This window comes from Copadichromis virginalis, linkage group LG19 (assembly GCF_057382275.1).
Source record: "Copadichromis virginalis isolate Kocher_CV1m ecotype Utaka linkage group LG19, C_Virginalis_male_GT1.1, whole genome shotgun sequence".
Taxonomy (NCBI): Eukaryota; Metazoa; Chordata; class Actinopteri; order Cichliformes; family Cichlidae; genus Copadichromis; species Copadichromis virginalis.
The window spans coordinates 32,941,015-32,959,873 of NC_140636.1; the positions used below are offsets into that span (position 1 = coordinate 32,941,015).

The 18,859-nt window shown below is 41.5% G+C and overlaps 1 protein-coding gene across 2 annotated transcripts in view; it reads right to left on the reverse strand.

Moving 5' to 3' along the window:
* Window positions 1-1,715: 1,715 nt before the first annotated feature.
* zfyve28 (zinc finger, FYVE domain containing 28) overlaps window positions 1,716-18,859 on the reverse strand; it is a 28,340-nt gene continuing 11,196 nt past the window's right edge. The window contains exons 2-14 of one of the 2 annotated variants that reach the window (XM_085441116.1): window positions 11,939-12,079; window positions 9,827-9,964; window positions 9,451-9,653; window positions 9,227-9,316; window positions 9,038-9,127; window positions 8,854-8,955; window positions 7,277-8,764; window positions 6,983-7,078; window positions 6,115-6,278; window positions 5,909-6,025; window positions 3,926-4,030; window positions 3,688-3,791; window positions 1,716-3,589 (exon numbers count right to left, since the gene is read on the reverse strand). In XM_085441116.1, coding sequence (XP_085297242.1) covers window positions 3,458-3,589; window positions 3,688-3,791; window positions 3,926-4,030; window positions 5,909-6,025; window positions 6,115-6,278; window positions 6,983-7,078; window positions 7,277-8,764; window positions 8,854-8,955; window positions 9,038-9,127; window positions 9,227-9,316; window positions 9,451-9,653; window positions 9,827-9,964; window positions 11,939-12,079 — 2,970 coding nt within the window. In that variant the 3' untranslated portion in view covers window positions 1,716-3,457. The remainder of the gene's footprint in view (window positions 3,590-3,687; window positions 3,792-3,925; window positions 4,031-5,908; window positions 6,026-6,114; window positions 6,279-6,982; window positions 7,079-7,276; window positions 8,765-8,853; window positions 8,956-9,037; window positions 9,128-9,226; window positions 9,317-9,450; window positions 9,654-9,826; window positions 9,965-11,938; window positions 12,080-18,859) is intronic. The other variant, XM_085441117.1, reaches the window with a different exon arrangement.

Below are 18,859 nucleotides of genomic sequence, written 5' to 3' on the forward strand. Positions count from 1 at the left end.
TTAAGTATAAGTGATTTCATTTAAAACACTTAATAAAATATAATGTTTTACTTGTTTCTGATTGTGATTAATTAATGACACGTTTAACCCTCTAGAGTTTAAATCACATGGCCAAGTTAAGATTATATAGTAGCAAGATGCACTCTCACAGAGTCTCTGTTTCAACTTGTGTCAAAACTGTGACTTTTTAGCTTTCAAATTGTGTTGATAGGCCAAGTAAGTCCAGAATAAATATTTTACTCTGAATTCTGTTGTCAAAATTCAAAGCAGGATTTTTTTTTGAGGAAACCCCCAGAGCCTATTTGCAGAAAAACGCATCAACTAATCAAAATGTATTTGGTTGCGTAGGAAGAGGGAACAGTTGTGGGAGTGACGGTGGAGAAAAAGTGAGCGATAACAATAGCGAGTTTTCACATCTGAGAGATTTGTGACATTTAGAATGTTTGCAGTGTATACTTCAAATCAAAAGCAGCCACAAACAGCCAGTTGATCACAGAATATTCATTATAAGTTCATTATTTAACTATTACTTCTTTCCTATTTAAATTAATTAATAACAACTTAAATTATTTAATGATATATTTATTTAACTCATTTTGGCACTTGAGGCTCTCCATACTCATGTGCACTAACTCAGAGATGTATTACATGAAGACATTGGTTTTAGCTGTTTTACATAATCCAACTTAAGTTATATTATAAAAAGATACTTTTAATACCTAAATGAATCAATATATAAATTATATTGTTTGAGTATAATTACACCATGATTTTTTTACTTAGGAGCTACAGCTTTGAAGTAAGTGTCATCATTAATGTAACGGATACCTGGAAATACTGCCGCAAATGCCCAGATTAAATTACAAGCTTCAAAAGTCAAACTTATAGCTCCATACTGTAGCACCCTGTGCTGTGAGTAACACCCATTCAGTATCCAGATACAATGGTGCGAAGCCATGAACATGTGCTGCCACCTACTGGCTACAGATCAGCTTCTGCCATGCTGAAGAATTTCAACTACAATCACTGCTTCACTCAGTAAGTACTTGGAACTTAGGTGTTTTACTGATGTTTTGGCTCTCATTCAGTATTGACAGTCATGTTGCTGAGTTATTTGGCCCTCTAAAGGTACCTTTAAAGAGGGATCTCTTAAGGTTTGGTTCTCATTGGATGCGTCATCACCCCTGTTTGGATGAATGGGGTGGGGATGTCCAACATTACATCCCTCTCTGCTAGATGACCTGCCAATGGTTGATCAAATCTCAGCAACAACAAACCATAGGCCTGGTGTCGTAATCCAAACCTACCTGGTAGCTTTCATTCCTCTCCATGTATTCCTTCCCAGGAACAATCAGCTACTTGATCACCTGCTATAGTTAGGAAACTTTAGCTGTGTCCAATATCTGCTTTTAGAAATCCTATAATTGGGCTGGATGAAACTCTGACAATGTGGTACTCAAACTCCATAAAGAAATTCAGTTAAGGAGGATCATCAGTAGGCCCACACTGCCCACTCCAGTGCCAGGAATATAAATGGCAAATAGAAGCTAAAATTATTCCAGGCTTTAAATGATCATCTTTACATAATATCAAGACAGACACATTTCAGCTCGCAACTGTTCCAGTCATGAGACGGTGAACATAACATACGCCCTGCAGTTTTTCAGTCTCTATCCGTTCCGTGAATAAAGAGAAGACTACTTTTAAACAGGAAAAAAAATCATTTATTTCAATATACATTGCATTTAAAACTATATAACAGTATTTATTCAATATTTTACACAGCTCTCATCATGGAAATGGACTGAAGTTTTAGAAAATAAGACCAAGCTCTGAAATAATATGATATCCCAACCTTTAATTACTGCATGATTCCATGTTTTTTTTTAAACATAAAGATAATTATAGCTTCATACATTATTTTTGTTCTTTATAAAAGAAAAACCACACCTTTCCAAAGTAAGTTCATATGTTTCTTTGATGAAAATAAGATTGATACAGCAGTATTTAGTGATTCTTAATATGTAAAGCCTGAGGAACTGCTTTAAGCCAGAGCAGAATGGATAGGATGTGATATTTCGTAACAGGTGCTCAGTGGTCCATTTTGGCCACTTGAGAGCAATCAAATGTACAAACCAATATACTGTAGCTATGGAAGATACTGTGTATGCTGTCATTGCTGTGGAAGCAGATTTAAGAGCAGAGAGGAAGTCGAGAGTAAATGACATCAATCTGGGAACAAAAGTAATCTGGTCCTGACCGTCAGTACCACCAGAGGAACGGATGAATATAATTCAGTGTAAACACATATCAGCAAAACATTGCTCTTCTGAAAGGGCCTGTAGATGCATTTCAAACAGCAGAGGGATGTCTCTTAAATGTGGAGGCCCACTGCAATTAGTAGTCACAATATTGCACTATAGCATCATGAGAAAGAGAAACCCAGCGAGTATCAACGGGCCTGTATTCCTGTAGGCCAGCACCTGAAAAGGCCTCTGGTTCAAAGCAAATTATACACATTGTGGTGCTAATCAGGGCACTGAGTAATGAGAGGTCAACTCTCCACTAGGGGGCCTTCCAGACCTAACAGTGATGACTAAGAAATCCCTTTTATTCATCTCAGCGTGCAGGAGAGTCCCCGGAGAAAACTCAGTGTGCCGTGGTGCAACAGTAAAAGCAATGGGCACAGCCCATAACCGTGGAGAGGTGAATGGACAGTCTTGTTGAAATTCAGACTCCATCTTACAAAGTGATACAGAATTAGACATTCACTGCCATTAAAAGCATGAAGGAATCTCAATATAAAAGTCGTCCATCGTTCACTTTTGCTTGACTGGGACTGGTGGACTGGTGAAGGTTGCTTTTCAGTTCCAGTGCAGAGCAAATGTTTACTGAAGACATTTTAGTGTTTTTATTACCAGAATTACCGTTATTTACATGTTGATCACAACTTACATTCTTTTGATTAATCCAAGACTCGTGACAGTTCGGGCACAAATATAGGAAGCTCGCTAAAGCATCGGAAATATTTCACAAAGTCCTTTCATTTACACCGGAAGCTAAAAAACGAAAAGGAAAAATAAGAAAGAAGAGGGGGAAAAAGGAGGCCTGTTTCGATTTTGCTACAGAGGACCGCTGCACAATGCCAGTTTAATATCTGTTATTGCCAGCTTTTCCTCTTTCCTGTTTTTAAAAAACATGTACAGGCATTTGTGCATCATGTGGGTGCAGAGAAACCTGCTGACACACCAGAATCTCTTAGAAATATTAAATCGGAATTCAGTGGCTTTTTGTCTGGAATTTCTGACGTGTCATCTTTGAATGGCCATGCTTAGCTGGTACAATTACGACCATTAGGGGTTACCCGAGCAGTGCTGCTTTTGCTTCGTACACAGCTTTCTGTCTGTTGCATATGTCCTTGTTGTGGCAGACTGTGCATTCGCATGGTTTTCTGAGGTCAGATGCCCGCCTTGTCACTGTAGAAGGGCGTGACATGGAACATGTAGCAGTGTGTGCAGACCCTGACAGGCTTCACCTGACCGTATCGAGGCAGCGGAGCAGAATGGGAAGAGCAGCGAGAGCAGAAGATCTGAAACGACACATCATGCAGTGTATCACTTACCATCCACATGATAACGCATGAATTATCAGTTTGATCGAGTTCACGTTAAACCGAACAGATCGTACCTTTCCGCAGCTTCTACAGTGATGTTTCCTGCGGATAACAGTGAACGGAGCCTTGCAGGCAATGCAGGAGTTGCAGGCTTCATCAGGGACCCAGTCAGGAGGGTCTGCACAGAGCCAAAAAGAAACAGTAAACACAAAGCAGAGCTGTCACCAGCTTAACGTTTGCTGAGAGAAGGAGAAAGGAACTGGCTGACATTTCAAAAAAAATCTGTGTGGGTCTGTTTGTGGATTTGCTGACCTTCGAACTGGCCCTCACGGGCCTTGGCTGCCAATTCCGATGAGGAAATGGTCTCCTGACACAGAGCACAGTCCTCCAGGACTGCGCTGCGCATAACAGGCCCCGCTGAACACCATAAAAGAAGAAATGTGTGTTGTGTGACTGATTGTTATTTAGTTTAACAGCTCAGTTATAAACAACAGTGCAAAACTGCTGTTAGCAAAGACCCTATAGTGTTTTCTAAGCTGTTTTCACATATGAACTTAATTAACTGTTAATATGAAACAGTAATGGGAGGATGAAGTGACTAGATAATGTGACTAACAGCATGCAATTTAAGATTGCACTGCTGTGTCCATTACTGTGCAAGCTGTCGTTTTATTACATTTGTCATCAGCTTGTTTTGGGCCAAGCACCTGGTTCTGTTTTGATGTGGTTGTGTATTTTTCTTAGCATATTTTTCCAATATGACACAACCAGAAAAAGCCCCACTAAAACACTGCGTGTACTAGGGAGCTGGCAGTGTAAAAAGACATGCCTGATGTGCACTTGCACCCCTGTCAGGTGCCATCTAGAAAATTTTGGGGCGACAGTGCAGGCCTAACAGCTTTATTTAAAGAAAACAGAACTCGAGGAAAATTTAACTCTACAGCCAGAGAGAGAGACTGAGGAGGAGCTTCTTCCCGCAGGCGATACGGTCTCTCAATCACACCACCACACAGTACTGACCCACACATACAGTTCTTACACACACACTGGACTTTCTGGACTTTGGTTTTGCACAACACTGGTCACTATATTCTTCATTTCCGGTTAATACTTGTACAGCTGCTGTTATTGTGTATATATATATTTATATTTAGATTTCTTCATGCATTCTTATATAGTTCTATATTGTGTATTGTGTATTTTGTTGTACAGTTATTTTATTTTCAACTTTAATTTATATATTTATCTTTATCTTATTCTTCCCAGTTAAATTTACCCTTCATTCTAATTTGTGTTGTACAGTTATTTCATTTTTAACCTTAATTTATATTTTATTCCTTCCTAGTTAAATTTACCCTTTTTAATTTTTCATATTTATTTCCTATCTTATTCATAGCCTTTTCCTTTTTTTGTTCTCTTTAGGTCACGAGCAGTTGTCCAAGCATTTCACTACATATCGTACTGTGTATGACTGTGTACGTGACAAATAAAATTTGAATTTGAATTTGATATTCCTTACAAAGACCCAGCTACCACCATTTTTCGTCAGTTTCCAACCATGCCATAAAGAGCTAAAATGCTAGTAACATTTGCTATTATTTATTTATGTTGCATCTAACTGAGACTTTTGATGCAAATATCAGGTGTTGCAAATGTGGCAATGAGGATAAAGAGAATAGCAGTATTTGAACATGCTCTCCAGTGACTACATTTGTGAATTTTTGTTTTTCAAATGGGGGATTAAATCCCATTATAATGGGATTAAACTATTATTATTTATTTATTTTTAAACAAGCAGTTTTTCACGATCAGAAATGTGTTCTGTTTTATGTTAAGCAGCTTTTTTTGCTCACTTGGGGGTGCGCACCTATCACTGTTAATTTAGAGTTAATTTTTTTCACATGGAGCCTCATTAGGGAAACATCAGGCTCATTAAGTAAGGTGATAGGTATGGTGTGTTTTTAAAGAGCTTTTCACTGAAAGCAGCTGCCTTCAGAAAACGATGCTATTCGAGTGAACAATGATCACTCTCTGCACATAATTAATGCAAGCATTCATTTTTACACTGTCACACGATCCATAATCCATTGTTTTGATTAAAAGAAAATCATATTGTGGCCACTGGTTAAATCTTTATAAGAAAGTTTAATCTTTTGAGCAATATGACTAAATACTAGTTACTACTTCTGCTTAATTCAAAAGGCTGTTTTGACTTCAGTCTTTAGTCTGTTAAAGAGAGAAAGCAAAATATTGTAACACTAAAAATATCTCATAATCAAAAAACACCTTTCTGACCTTTCTTCTGCTTATCATTGTCTCCTTCCTCACACTTGGTTGCCATGACTTCAAAAAGAGTCTTGAGGATGCTGCGAAGGTCACTCGCATAGTTGGTCTGCAGCTGATCAGCAACACCTGCATCACACAAAAACACAGAATGGAGATCAGGCCAAGCGAGAAAAAGAGGTGAGTAGAGAGCGAATCAAGAATGAGAGCTTTTATACCTGATATACAGACAAAGAGACGGTGGATGAGGTCGCTGCTGCTGTGGAAACGAGATCTGATCTTGTTTCTGGCTGCTGCTTTGGCAACTTGTACGGCCAGCTGGATCTCCTGCTGGTCTGGGTCTTCTGATGTCCCTGAGCTGGGAGTCAGACTGCTGACAGGACTGAAGGGAGCGGTGAGACACAGTGAAGGATCATCAATTAACATCTGTCCCCAAACGTCCATACATCATTTTCACAGTCAGTTTACATCAATAAAAGCAGATTTCCATATTTAAAGTGGACCAATTATCCTTTTCCTGATTTTCCTCTTATATATGCATACAAATTCACTATGTACGAGACATCCTGAGAGCCAAACGGTTCAGTTTGCTCTTAATGCTCTGCTTCTGTTTTCTTTTTCTATTCTTGAAAACTGCACAATGTAGATGAGAGTGGATACTCATAATATAGTCACTTCTGGTACACAGCTCTGGCTGTGACAACAGCACCCCTACAAAGCCTCAGTTCAAACCTTCTGTTTGCAAGAGGCAGCCAATCAGAACAAAAGTGGAGTTGCCTTAAAGTGAGAGGAGCTAAAAAAGCTTGATTTAGACAGTAAATTAACTAATGGTCCAAAATAAAATAAATGAGGACCATCTTAACTTTGCAAAGCTACTCTGGTGGAGTCCAGGAATAAAATCTTTGAAGCTCCACTTTAATACAAAGTGGAAATAAATGCACAATAACACCATTTACTCTGCCCAAATTAACAAATGCATCATTTTTTTAAAATTAGCCATTAAAGGTTTCTTTAGTTACTGTGAATGTGAGCAGGAAGTAAGCACAAACATGAGACAGACACACATTTGGATGAATGATTTGTTACCTGGGTGTATATGCACTGCTCGACAGACTACATGTGGTGACCGACACACTCTCACAGTCACTACCTGACACAGAGCTGAGTGGAGAGTTCTGAAAACTAAAAATAACCAAATACAGAGATTCATGCATATATATAAAGACTTAAACAAAACAAACGGATATGAATATTAAGAGAAAAGAAAGTGGAAAATTGTGATGAATTAAGGAAAACAAAACAAACTGGATATGTGTTAATGGAGCATGGAGGAGTCCATGTTCGCCACATAAAATATTGTAAAATGAAACTGAAACACACCTGGAGCTTCTCCTGTTGTCCTCTTTGGTGTACCTCTTCATATCCTTATTTTCTGGATTTTCGTTATCCATCTCCTTGTCCCTCTGTCGGCCGCCACTAGTATGTCTTTTTTCAGTCCTCAGCTGGTGATTACATGGGGAGGCTCCATTTCTGACACTAGAGCTACAATCCTGAGCCTGGTGTCCCAGCCCAGGAGCCTCTTCGAGTGGCTCTGCAGAGCGGGAGGAAGGAGGGCTCAAATGGGCCATGTCGTCCTTATTGTTGTGTTCGTGAGGACGAGGAGGGAGCCGACAAGCAGAGGACTGAATGACAGCGCTGGAGGCAGGCGTCGTACAATGTTTGTCCAATCCCAGAGCGAGCCCTAAACCGAGTCCAGTAGTCTCTGTGGTGATGGCATCCTCGTGGCCATCCTCGCAGCTGCCACAGCAGACGCAAGAGTTGAGCAGGCAGTGAGTGGCCACCAGGGGGCCACAGGGCTCAATCTCAGAGGGAGTAGGCCGAGGTAGCAGCAGCTTGTCCACAGCCAGTTCTGTCAAGCTGGGTGAGTGAGGGTTGAAGATGACTGTAGCAGACAGCTTCATGCCTCCCATACGATGGGCGATGACTTCAGCTGTTTCAGACGCTGTCCCCTCTAAACCCATGTCCCACCCATTGGTGTAAGGCAGAGGTTCTGAACCAGGGACATTAGTACAAGGGGGACACTTTGCAGTTGGGCAGTGTGTGTTCAGGTTGCGTGGCTGTGGACAAGGCTGCTCAGATGTTGTCTCAGAAAACCAGCCGTTCCTAACCGAGTCTGGCCTTGGTGCGAGCTTGCGCTGCACAGGACGAGCAGACTCTTTGGGAGGAGAGGTGACATAACAGCGAGGCTCTCTGGTGATGTGTTCTCCTGCTGCATCCAGGTCCTCCATGAAGAAGACCCTGTCTTCCTCCTCTGTACAAATGCCCGTCCTTCCTCGGCTCCCCAAGATTCTGCGTGGAGAGACCTCTGTGCTGGAAACCCCACTGGAGCCTGCAGGCTGTCCTCTGTTGGGATCGTGGGCTGGAGATTGACCCTGGCTGGGAGGCGACAGCAGAGTCGACATCTCGTCTCCCACGCGGTACACCATCATGTTGAGCTGCTCCAGTTCCTCCTCATCGTACTGCATGGAGCATGCCAGCTCAGCCTCCTCTGCCTCCTCACAGAGTAAACCCTGCTCCTGTTCCTCCTCTCCCCTCACAGTTTCCACCTCCTCCCAGCCTTTTTCCACTCCTGCCAACTCTTCCTCCTGACTGGGACAGACAAGCGCAGCCGGTGGCTCCTCTTCTCCCTCACTCCCCCTTTTGGAGATTTCATTAGCAGGACTGCAGGACGAGTGATTCTCTTGGACTGGAGCTGGTACGCCGTTTGTGGCCAGCGCCTGGCTTGTGGACAACTCCCCTTCTTGAGAAATGCACAAGTTTCTCTCTAGCGTCATCAACTCCTCCTTAGTCAGGGTCTGGAGCAGGTCTCTGAAAAAAGCAGCACAGGATAGCTGGAGCATAGTGATAAACTGTGAAAAAATACATTTGTTGCCATGTTAGATATTCATGGCTTTTACCTTATTTTCTTCAGTAAAGTGCGAAAAGGCCTGAAGAGCTCAGACATATCCTCTGATTTTCGGTCTAGGTTGAGAGGTCCCTCTGGATACACAACCAGCCCACTAAAAACATGTTTAAAATTCTGTAAGAGGGTGCAAAGGAATGGAAAACAAAGAGGGCAGTGAAAGGACAGGCAACACTTACCACACAATGGCCAGTCTGGGAATTGTAAACATCAGTGCAGGTTCATAGTCATCAATCATGTCCTGTGTGAGATAGCCCAACTTTAGGGCCCTGAAATAAAAAAAAGTAGTCAAATTAACCGCATCATCTCTGTGTGGTATTTCACAGAAGAGGATTATTTAGCAGAAAAATGTCTGTCTATAAATTCACCTCTCCACAGTCTCACAGAAGAGCACAATCACCTCCTGCTGTACATAGTATTCTTTGGGAGACTTCACAGGCACCATGGCTGACACGTAGCTGCCAGTGGAAGAAAACAGAAAGTGGAACGTAATGACTTTTTGGCACACTTGCAGAAATATCATTAAGTGGACGATAAATCTAGATTAACCCAGTGCATACCACTGATAATAAAGTCTTGTCTCTATTTTTACCTGAGCTCAAACTCAGCAAAAAGGCTGTCAAAATGTCGCAATGCGTCCTTCATGCGGTCTGTGTACAAGTTGAGGTCTCGCAGGGCCTGGTCTCTGGTGATGTTGCGTACCTCCTCCAAGCTGCGAGTAAGATCCTTAGCTAGGGGTCTCATAGCTATGCTCTCTATCTCCCTGTTCATGATAATGGAGCCTGCAGCCAAACACTGGACAGGAACAAGCAGAGATAATATAATTATGCACAGAGAATTAAATTGTTTACGATGGCACACTTGGCATTCAAAAAACTCAGTGTGTGAAAAAAAAATTAAATATCATTTTGTTTTGAGCCAGAGAAAGGTCATTTTTTCCCAGATTGATGAAGTTGTGAATACACTACCTCGGCTCCAAACCACAGTTGCCCTGCCAAGTTGTCATGACGAATCTCCTCGGGGAACTTGACACAAAAATCTCTGTTGGCCCGGTCGAAGGGGATACATTCATCCATGATCTGACTGATGATGTTCAACACGTTGTCCTGCAGATGAACACGGGAGTGACAGAAAACTAAATTGAACTAGTGGCAGAGAAAAACACGAGCGAGTGAAAGTCTGTTCTTGAAAAGCGTTTTTTTGTTTTGTTTTGTTTAACTAATCTTGGTCAATAATCCGTGCTTAAACATCGGTCACCCTTTCAAGAAGGCCATTATAGCGCAGTGTCTGAGGACCATTGATTAGGACGTGAATGGGAACAACTTGACAAACACATGAGACCATTATGGCCCTCACAGCTACATTTTCCTTCAATAAAAACATTGAACTAAAGCCCATAATTCCAGCAGTGAAAATGCACTGTCACATACAACAAGAGCTAATCAAGAGCTTATGTGCCGCTGGCATGTACAACAGCCATAACAATGACTTACAATGAGCCTTTCACTCAACCGCAGCTGCACTGTGCACTGTAATCTTGTCGGGCACAGCACTGCGTCTTTCTCTGCTCGCCCCGAGGAGAGAGATTAAAAAGCTTTGAGAGGGAGAGCTTAACCACTGATTCCTTTATGGCTGTGTTCTGCACATGTGTCTGGGGCCGGTCCAAGTGCCACCTCAACGTCTGTGAGCGCCTCCCAGCAGGGGACACTGGTGATAACCTTCACTTATGTTTGTTTCCACGTATTCAGGAGTTGCGACTGCAGCGACACCCTGAATATGACACAAGACTAGCTTCCTTCCTCCTTTTTTTTTTTAAGCCCATCTCACTCTCCTTATTGTCCTCATCTGGCCTCTTCTCTGCCTGTCTCTTATGTTTCTCCATCCATCTCAATCTTTGTCCATTTTGAAAGGCACACGCACGCCTGTTCCAGCAGGCCACACTGTAAGAACAGCAGTGCCAACATAATGTGAGCAGCATGCCAGCAACCCCCGCAGAGGTCCATGAATAAGAGCTGATAGCTGCAGTGGCAGGTTCAAGCACAACATTTTGGCTTGAATGTACTTGCTTTCTATTCTTAGGGCCTCTGGGCTATGGGGTATCATGCTGCTTCAGTCATTCTCAAAAAACCTTAATGCCTTCGAGAGAAGCCACTCTAAAAAGCCTCCTCTCTAAATGTATAAGTGCTTAGGAATGGCTGTTAAATATTTTCATTGAAAAAAATCAGAGACTAATTAAAAATCAGCCTAATTGAGAATATAATGGAGAAGAAAAAAAAGGTGGCAGCACGGCAGAGGGAAGGATGGAGAGGAAAGAGAACAGTCGGGGATCAAGTGATGACCTTATTAGGTGGTTCTCCCCGTGCGCTCTGCCAGTGGGGAGGAGGCTAAGGCACAACAGGTCACATGAAAACCTCCCCTACCACCTCTAGGTCTTTCAGCATGACGCAGCATAGCAGCCATCACTCATGCCCAGCATCACCCGCTAATCTCCTCTCAGCCTTGACCTCATGAAAACCTGCAACAATGCGCTGCACGAGCACATAAATAACCCACCATGAATTCACACCTTAAGATTCTTGTTCTGTGGCTCAGATTCAACCTGATTTATATTCAGAAGATTAAAATGAGACCAATAAACCAACTCTAATCCCAAAAGGAAATCATCTCACGTTATAAAATGCCTCTTTCTAAAGAAGCCACTCCGGTAATCATTTACAGAGAGCCCACGTGACACAGGGCTCTGTGTTATCAGAGCAAAGTTAACTGTGTCAACTGATGGCTTCCAAGCAAAGTCTACTTATCTCACTTATCAGCAAGACTGTTTCATGCAGTGTTTACTAAGGCAACAGTCATATCACCGCGCCTGTGTCCGGAAAGGGATAATAGTGGCTGTCTTTATTTTTAGTTGAGAGGCCAAATCAGGTTAGAGTCAGGAAATCATGTCAATTACATTAAAACAAGCAAAGGAAATCAAAACCAAACCCAAAATCGGGGTTAATTTACCTAAATTACAGATTCGCGTATCTACATGCATTGCTTGTAATAAAAGACAGTGAAAGTTTTGCTTGTTATCTGCCAACCTGACAGGATCTGAACTGGTTGACCAGCAGGGTACATCTCTGAGGGTCCTTCCTGCCGTCAAGGCTATCCAGCTCTGTGGCCACCTGGTTCAGCTCTTCATCGGCGTAATAGAACTGGGCCAAGAGCTGAGGGTCTGTCCTCTGCACAGAAACACAAAGCAGTAATTTCAGTATTTGACAATCAAAGCAAGGCAATGTAAATGGCATAAGCTTATAAGTTTCAATTACTTTATGATGTGTATCTATCCTTTTATCACTGACTGTTATTTCTTACCATCGTTCATCTATAGAGATTAGGGGTATTATTTCTATTCACTTCTGTGTTTAACTATTGTGCCTCATCCATCACATAAAGCCTCTTCTCACTTTTTGATAAAGGTAGCCTTAGCTACAAAATTAGCATATTAGTATTATACTAGTATATTAGCATTTTCTGCAAATAATATAATATAATTGGCCATCTTTAGGCATATTTGAGTATTCTGGGTATTAAAACATAAGCACTGAATGGAATTATTAAAGACAGAAAGCATTTGATCCCCCAGAGCAGTAGTTTCTGAATGTTGATCTGTCAGACAATTAAAAAAACCATGAAGTGTTCATTTAATATTTTAGTGAATGTCTTTCATTTAGTAAACATTATTAACTTAGCGGCAAAGCAAGCAGTTCAAAAAGGTTGAGCACCCCGCCTGGTTCTGGACGGGGCACAAGGCACAAAGTCATCTGACCTAATCTTACATGTCATAAAAAGCACAGTGTTTACAGAAGAAATCACTATACATGAAAGCAAACAACAAAACCTTTACTAGAAACAATACAGACAAGGTAAAGCAAGGACTTGGAAGTCTTCAGACACTTTGGTAAGATGTTTGACTCCTGACCCAGATGTCGATATATAAAATATGTCACGTAACTGTTGTGTTTTTACTTTCACAACAGTCGCTGATATCATCTACCCATGCATTTTCTTAACAGCTGATCTTCTTCAGGGTCAACTCTGGACAGGTTGCCAGTCACAGGGCTAACAGCATGATCGCTACCGATGGCTTTTGTGATCATTCTTATGAAGATACATATACTCAAACTGACTTTAGCATTCAGTGCACACTTTATGGTTATGTCTTAGTGTTAGCCTGGATTGGATTTAGACAGACACTCATGCATCTTACCACAGGCCTTTTTCGCAGCAACCCTCTCACATTAAGCAGCAGGGAAACACAGGTGTTACTAACGACAGTGGCGAAGGTTCTGCTCGGGTTTAAATATGATTAATAACACCTGTGTTACCTAACCTTTCATAACAAAATTGGTGCTGTTTAAAATGCCCTAAAAATAAAACACAAGAAGTCATCCAATAGCGGCCATTGTGTTGCGTTTATCAGACATTTGTTACTAAAAAACAGAAAAATTGACGCTCTGCTCACTTAACAAAACGCTACGGTTATACAGCTGAAGCTAAACAAGATTTTTGGATGGATTTGTTGGGTCGGTGAGTCACTCACACTCAGGGTTTGAAGGGGGAATTTCTAACAGCTGAGCAAAAAAACAAAACAGATTTCTAGCTGAAAGATGATGTCACGATTCAAAATGGATTTCCTAATTATATTACTTTCATTACAGGGTGTAGATCATTATTCATCATTGTATGCTCTCTCTCTTGTTAACTGTATGCATTGAGCCTTGTGTTTGGTTGATTATTACTGATTATTATTTCTCCTTAAACATGGCAACATTTAAGGGAATTAAGTGGAATAAGATTTATTGCCAAGAAGCATAGTTACAATAAAGAACCACCCTGCAAATAGAAAGGAAACCAAGTAAAAGTAATAAAAAATATTTTCTAATTTGCTCTTCAACTCTTTACTGAGGAACTAATAATCAAGTAAGAGAACTGTATGTTGTATTCATTCATTACCACTTGTAGACTGCACAGTGGATTTCTAGGTATAAATACATTTTGTTCTCTATCTTACCACTTTCTGCGTAGGCTGTACAAGTCAGTGGTATAATGTATTAAATCTCTGTTGTTATTAATGTTGTTTTACCACTTAACCTTTTGTTAACAGGTGGAGTGTTTATGTAAACGTACTTTGTACCCAGCTGTCAATTTAACGCTTCAAGGCAACTTTTCATTTCTCATACAGGAGCTAATCTCACACGAAAGGAGCAAAATAAAAAGAGCACAACAGAGGGAGAAGTCACGCCAAAGCAATTAAGCACTAACAGGACACAGAGGACGTATAACAAACCAACATACTGCTGATCTTTAGGGACAAAAATAAAATCAGGTAAGTAGGGCGCTGTAAAGGCCAGCGTAACGCAGGTTGCTTTCCCATTTGCTGGGATTGATTTGTGAGAAATACAATAGAAATTCATATTCGTACATACGCACATTTCACAAACACATACAGTATGAGGAAATAAATGACTAACCCTGCTAAAATCTAAACAAAAGGAGCTAACAAAGGTTTATAAGCAATGCTGTGCAAAAGTCTTGAGCCACACCTTATTTCTTTAAGTTTTGTTAGGAAAATAAGAAATCTGAGCAGTGTTTAGAGGCGCAAACATATGAAGGGCATTCAGAGTTGTTCTTTCAAGTTTGGCCACATTTTCTGTCCTCTATCAAGATGATCCAACACTGCTTCAATAATGCTGAACTTGGGGCTCCTGTGTGTGTATTTTTTTTCCTATCCAGGAACAATTTTACTCCATTTGGGGTCATTGTCATATTGAATAATGAATCTGTTGCTTTCCAGATCGTACTGTATGGTGGATCCAATCTGACAATAACTTTTCTGCACTCATAATTTTAATTCTGACAAGATCCCCAACATGACTGGCTGAAAGACAGACCCAAACCATGACAGAGCCTCCACCGTGTTAGAGATGGCTACAGACACTCACTGTTGTACCCATCTCCTGATCTCCTCCATACATTTGACCCAGAAATTAACATTTTGGGTTCATCACTCCATAAGACATGTAACCACTGATTTTCACTCCGGTTATTGGGCCATGTATCCAGTCTTTGCTTAAAGACTTGACTTTCAGATACTGTTCAACAACCTTTCATAGTTTTCAGCCCTGTCACTTCTTTGTGCCATGATATGTCATGTTTTCAGATAATATATCTTTGGGAATTACATTGTTGGTGCAAAAACTATTTCACGCCCATCAAACTGTGTTAAAACTGTGAAAATAAAAACGTTTTGAAATACCCTCAGAAAGCGTGGAAAACTAACTAAACTGCTTAAGGCAACTTTAAGAAATTACAAGAAATTTTGGCTCCTTGGAAGCAAAATACAAGGAAATGAGGAGTGGCGCAAGACTTTTCCACAGTACTGTGGTATAAAAGCTCCCTGGAAGAGCAGGTGTAATTAGAGAGCCTAGCGCTGGTGGATATCTCCTGCCATGTGCTCTTCACTGTGGCGAAAACGCACAACACAGCAAATCACTTCAAGGCTTACCGCGAAGCACACACACACAGCCACAACACACCAGGCAGAAAAAGATACGTTAAAAAAATGGAAACACAACAACGGTTCATCTATAATTGCAATTCAAACTTAACTGGACAATCTAGATACCAAATTTCCATTTCAAGTGTGCACAAACGCATACACACACATCCTGCGAAGGGCTTCTGTTAACCAAAAGGTTAATGGTTCTGAAAACGGCGACCACATACCGATGTGCATCATCACAAACCACGCAGCCTCAGTGATGGCACAGGAGCTCAAAAGGCCAGCATGACTGTGCAGACTGGAAGCAGAGAGAGCTGCACCAGTAAACATTTGCCTGCTGTGCACTGATGGGAAGTGTTTTTTTATGACGTGAAAAACCAGAGAATACTGGTATTTATCGGAACCTCTCACAGGATCTTTTCCCTTAAGTTTGCAGTGTTTCCTGTTGCACGATGCTCTCCCCATGGAGGCGTGCTTCTCTCTCTCTCTGAATATGATACATGGTGCTGTTCCCTCACTCTCTTGCTCATTAATAATGAAACAAACAGCAAGAAGAAAACAGAGATATCTCCTACAGCTGGGTCGCATTATTACTGCGAGGTGGAAAAACTACTGTGAACATGCTGCTCTAGAAAGGTTATTAGCAGTAACCAAACACGTCCTGGCAATCCTAATTAACACGTAGCGCACAATAAAAGAACATTTTGTACATTTTTTTTGTCAAGGTCAAACTTTTATTAGATGACAATGCAATCACAAGGAAGATAATGTGTCTTTCCCAGGTAAAGACCCATGTTAAGATGACTGGAGAACAGCGGCACTAAAGTGAAGCAGATCAGCATTTCAATTCGAGCTTAGGGCTCTTTCAGTAGGGCAGATGTTTGTCATTGCCAATACGACACCCACTTTGTATCCAAACACAGCTTTTCAACTTGCTACGAGTAAAATCAATAATATCCCAGCACATTTTGTTCATGTGTGTGAATTTTTATGCAATGTTTCATATGCCGTGTTATGTTTACTGAATAAGATGGAAGCAGGGAGCAGAGAAGGCCTTAACAAGGTTGCTTTACACCCTACTTACATAGACTATAAATGAATACATGATAAATCCAGGGTAATACTAAAAATATTTTCATGAATGAAAATGTTTTCAGTGACTTCAATCTGTTTATGAGGATAAAAACACCCAAATTGTGAGAAAAATGGTAGATTTATACAGGAAAAGTCAGATCACTGAGACTAAAGGCAGACTTCTGGGGGAAAAGGCCATTAAATGTTAGTAAAAGTCATAATTATAAGATTATCAAGATTTGTTTAGTGGTCCAAAGTTGAGTGAGCATTTTTTACAAGCACTCTTTAAATCTTTAAATGACCATTTGTTCAACCATTTTTTTAAGTGACAAAACAGTTTAGTAAAGAAGAGAAGATGAGCTTTACAGAGATAAGCTGTGTATCACGGTAGCACAAAGTAATCACTGCTATCTTAACACTGACAGAAAATCCCCAGCTCCGCCTAGTTTTTACCATGTGAGCTTCACATTACCTTACTCCTTGACTATGTTGGGAGGGAGAGAAAATTCATATGGTTCCTGAAAGATGAGATAAGTCCATCAGGTCTGCATGAAACTTGGGTGATAAAGGGTTAAAGGGAATATCATCTGATACTGATGTTTAGCTAATAAATAAATGCTTCTGTCATTTCATGAGTGTATTTGGCATCACTGTAATGGAAAAAAAAAAAAAAATATATATATATCTCTATCTATCAGAAGGCAACATTGCAGACATAGAGGACAGTTACAAGTACCTGGGGATCCCGCAGGCGAATGGGAACCATGAAGAGGCCGCTAGAAAAGCTGCAACCACCAAGTACCTGCTGAGGAGTCAGCTGAATGGTAAGAACAAGATCCGGGCCATCAACACATACGCCCTGCCCGTGATCAGGTACCCTGCTGGGGTAATAGGCTGGCCAAAGGAGGAGATAGAAGCCACTGACATAAAGACAAGAAAGCTCCTTACCATGCATGGAGGGTTTCACCCCAAGTCCAGCACCCTGAGGCTGTACGCTAAGCGGAAGGAAGGGGGCCGGGGACTGGTGAGTGTCAGCACCACAGTCCAGGATGAGACAAGGAACATCCAAGAATACATTGGGAAGATGGCCCCAACTGACCGAGTGCTCAGTGAATACCTCAGGCAGCAGAAACCCAAGAAAGAGGAGGGAGACGAGGAACCATCATGGAAGGACAGGCCCCTGCACGGTATGTACCACCGGCAGATAGAGGAGGTGGCTGATATCCAGAAATCCTACCAGTGGCTGGACAAAGCTGGACTGAAAGACAGCACAGAGACACTAATCATGGCAGCACAAGAACAAGCTCTGAGCACAAGATCCATAGAGGCTGGGGTCTATCACACCAGGCAAGACCCCAGGTGCAGGCTGTGTAAAGATGCCCCAGAGACAATCCAGCACATAACAGCAGGGTGCAAGATGCTAGCAGGCAAGGCATACATGGAACGCCATAACCAAGTGGCCGGCATAGTGTACAGGAACATCTGTGCCGAGTATAACCTGGAAGTCCCGAGGTCAAAATGGGAGATGCCCCCAAGGGTGGTGGAGAATGACCGAGCTAAGATCCTGTGGGACTTCCAGATACAGACGGACAAAATGGTGGTGGCTAACCAACCGGACATAGTGGTGGTAGACAAACAGAAGAAGACGGCCGTAGTGATCGATGTAGCGGTTCCGAATGACAGCAATATCAGGAAGAAGGAACACGAGAAGCTGGAGAAATACCAAGGGCTCAGAGAAGAGCTCGAGAGGATGTGGAGGGTGAAGGTAACGGTGGTCCCCGTGGTAATCGGAGCACTAGGTGCGGTGACTCCCAAGCTAGGCGAGTAGCTCCAGCAGATCCCGGGAATAACATCGGAGATCTCTGTCCAGAAGAGCGCAGTCCTGGGAACAGCTAAGATACTGCGCAGGACCCTCAAGCTCCCAGGCCTCTGGTAGAGGACCCGAGCTTGAAGGATAAACCGCCCGCAGGCGTGCTGGGTGTTTTTATATATATATATATATATATATATATATATATATATATATATATATATATATATATATATATATATATATATATATATATATATATATATATATAAGTGTCTCTGAATGTGTAGGCTAATGGTAAATGAACACAAACGAAATATTATTCATACAGGAATACAGCCAAATGATCGCAAGATGAGGTATTTATCCTCTTTGTCTAAATTCGACCTCTGAACAGAGAGAAAAGCTGTGACATCAGCAGTGGCAAGACAGGCCAGTTCGACTGGACAACTGAACAACAATGAGCGAGCCTATGATACAAATGTCAATGACCAAACAGGAAACAGGAGTGGGGGACAGTGAAAGACCTTTTTCTAGTCCGGACACAACACTTCTCACAGTCTGCCGGCATTC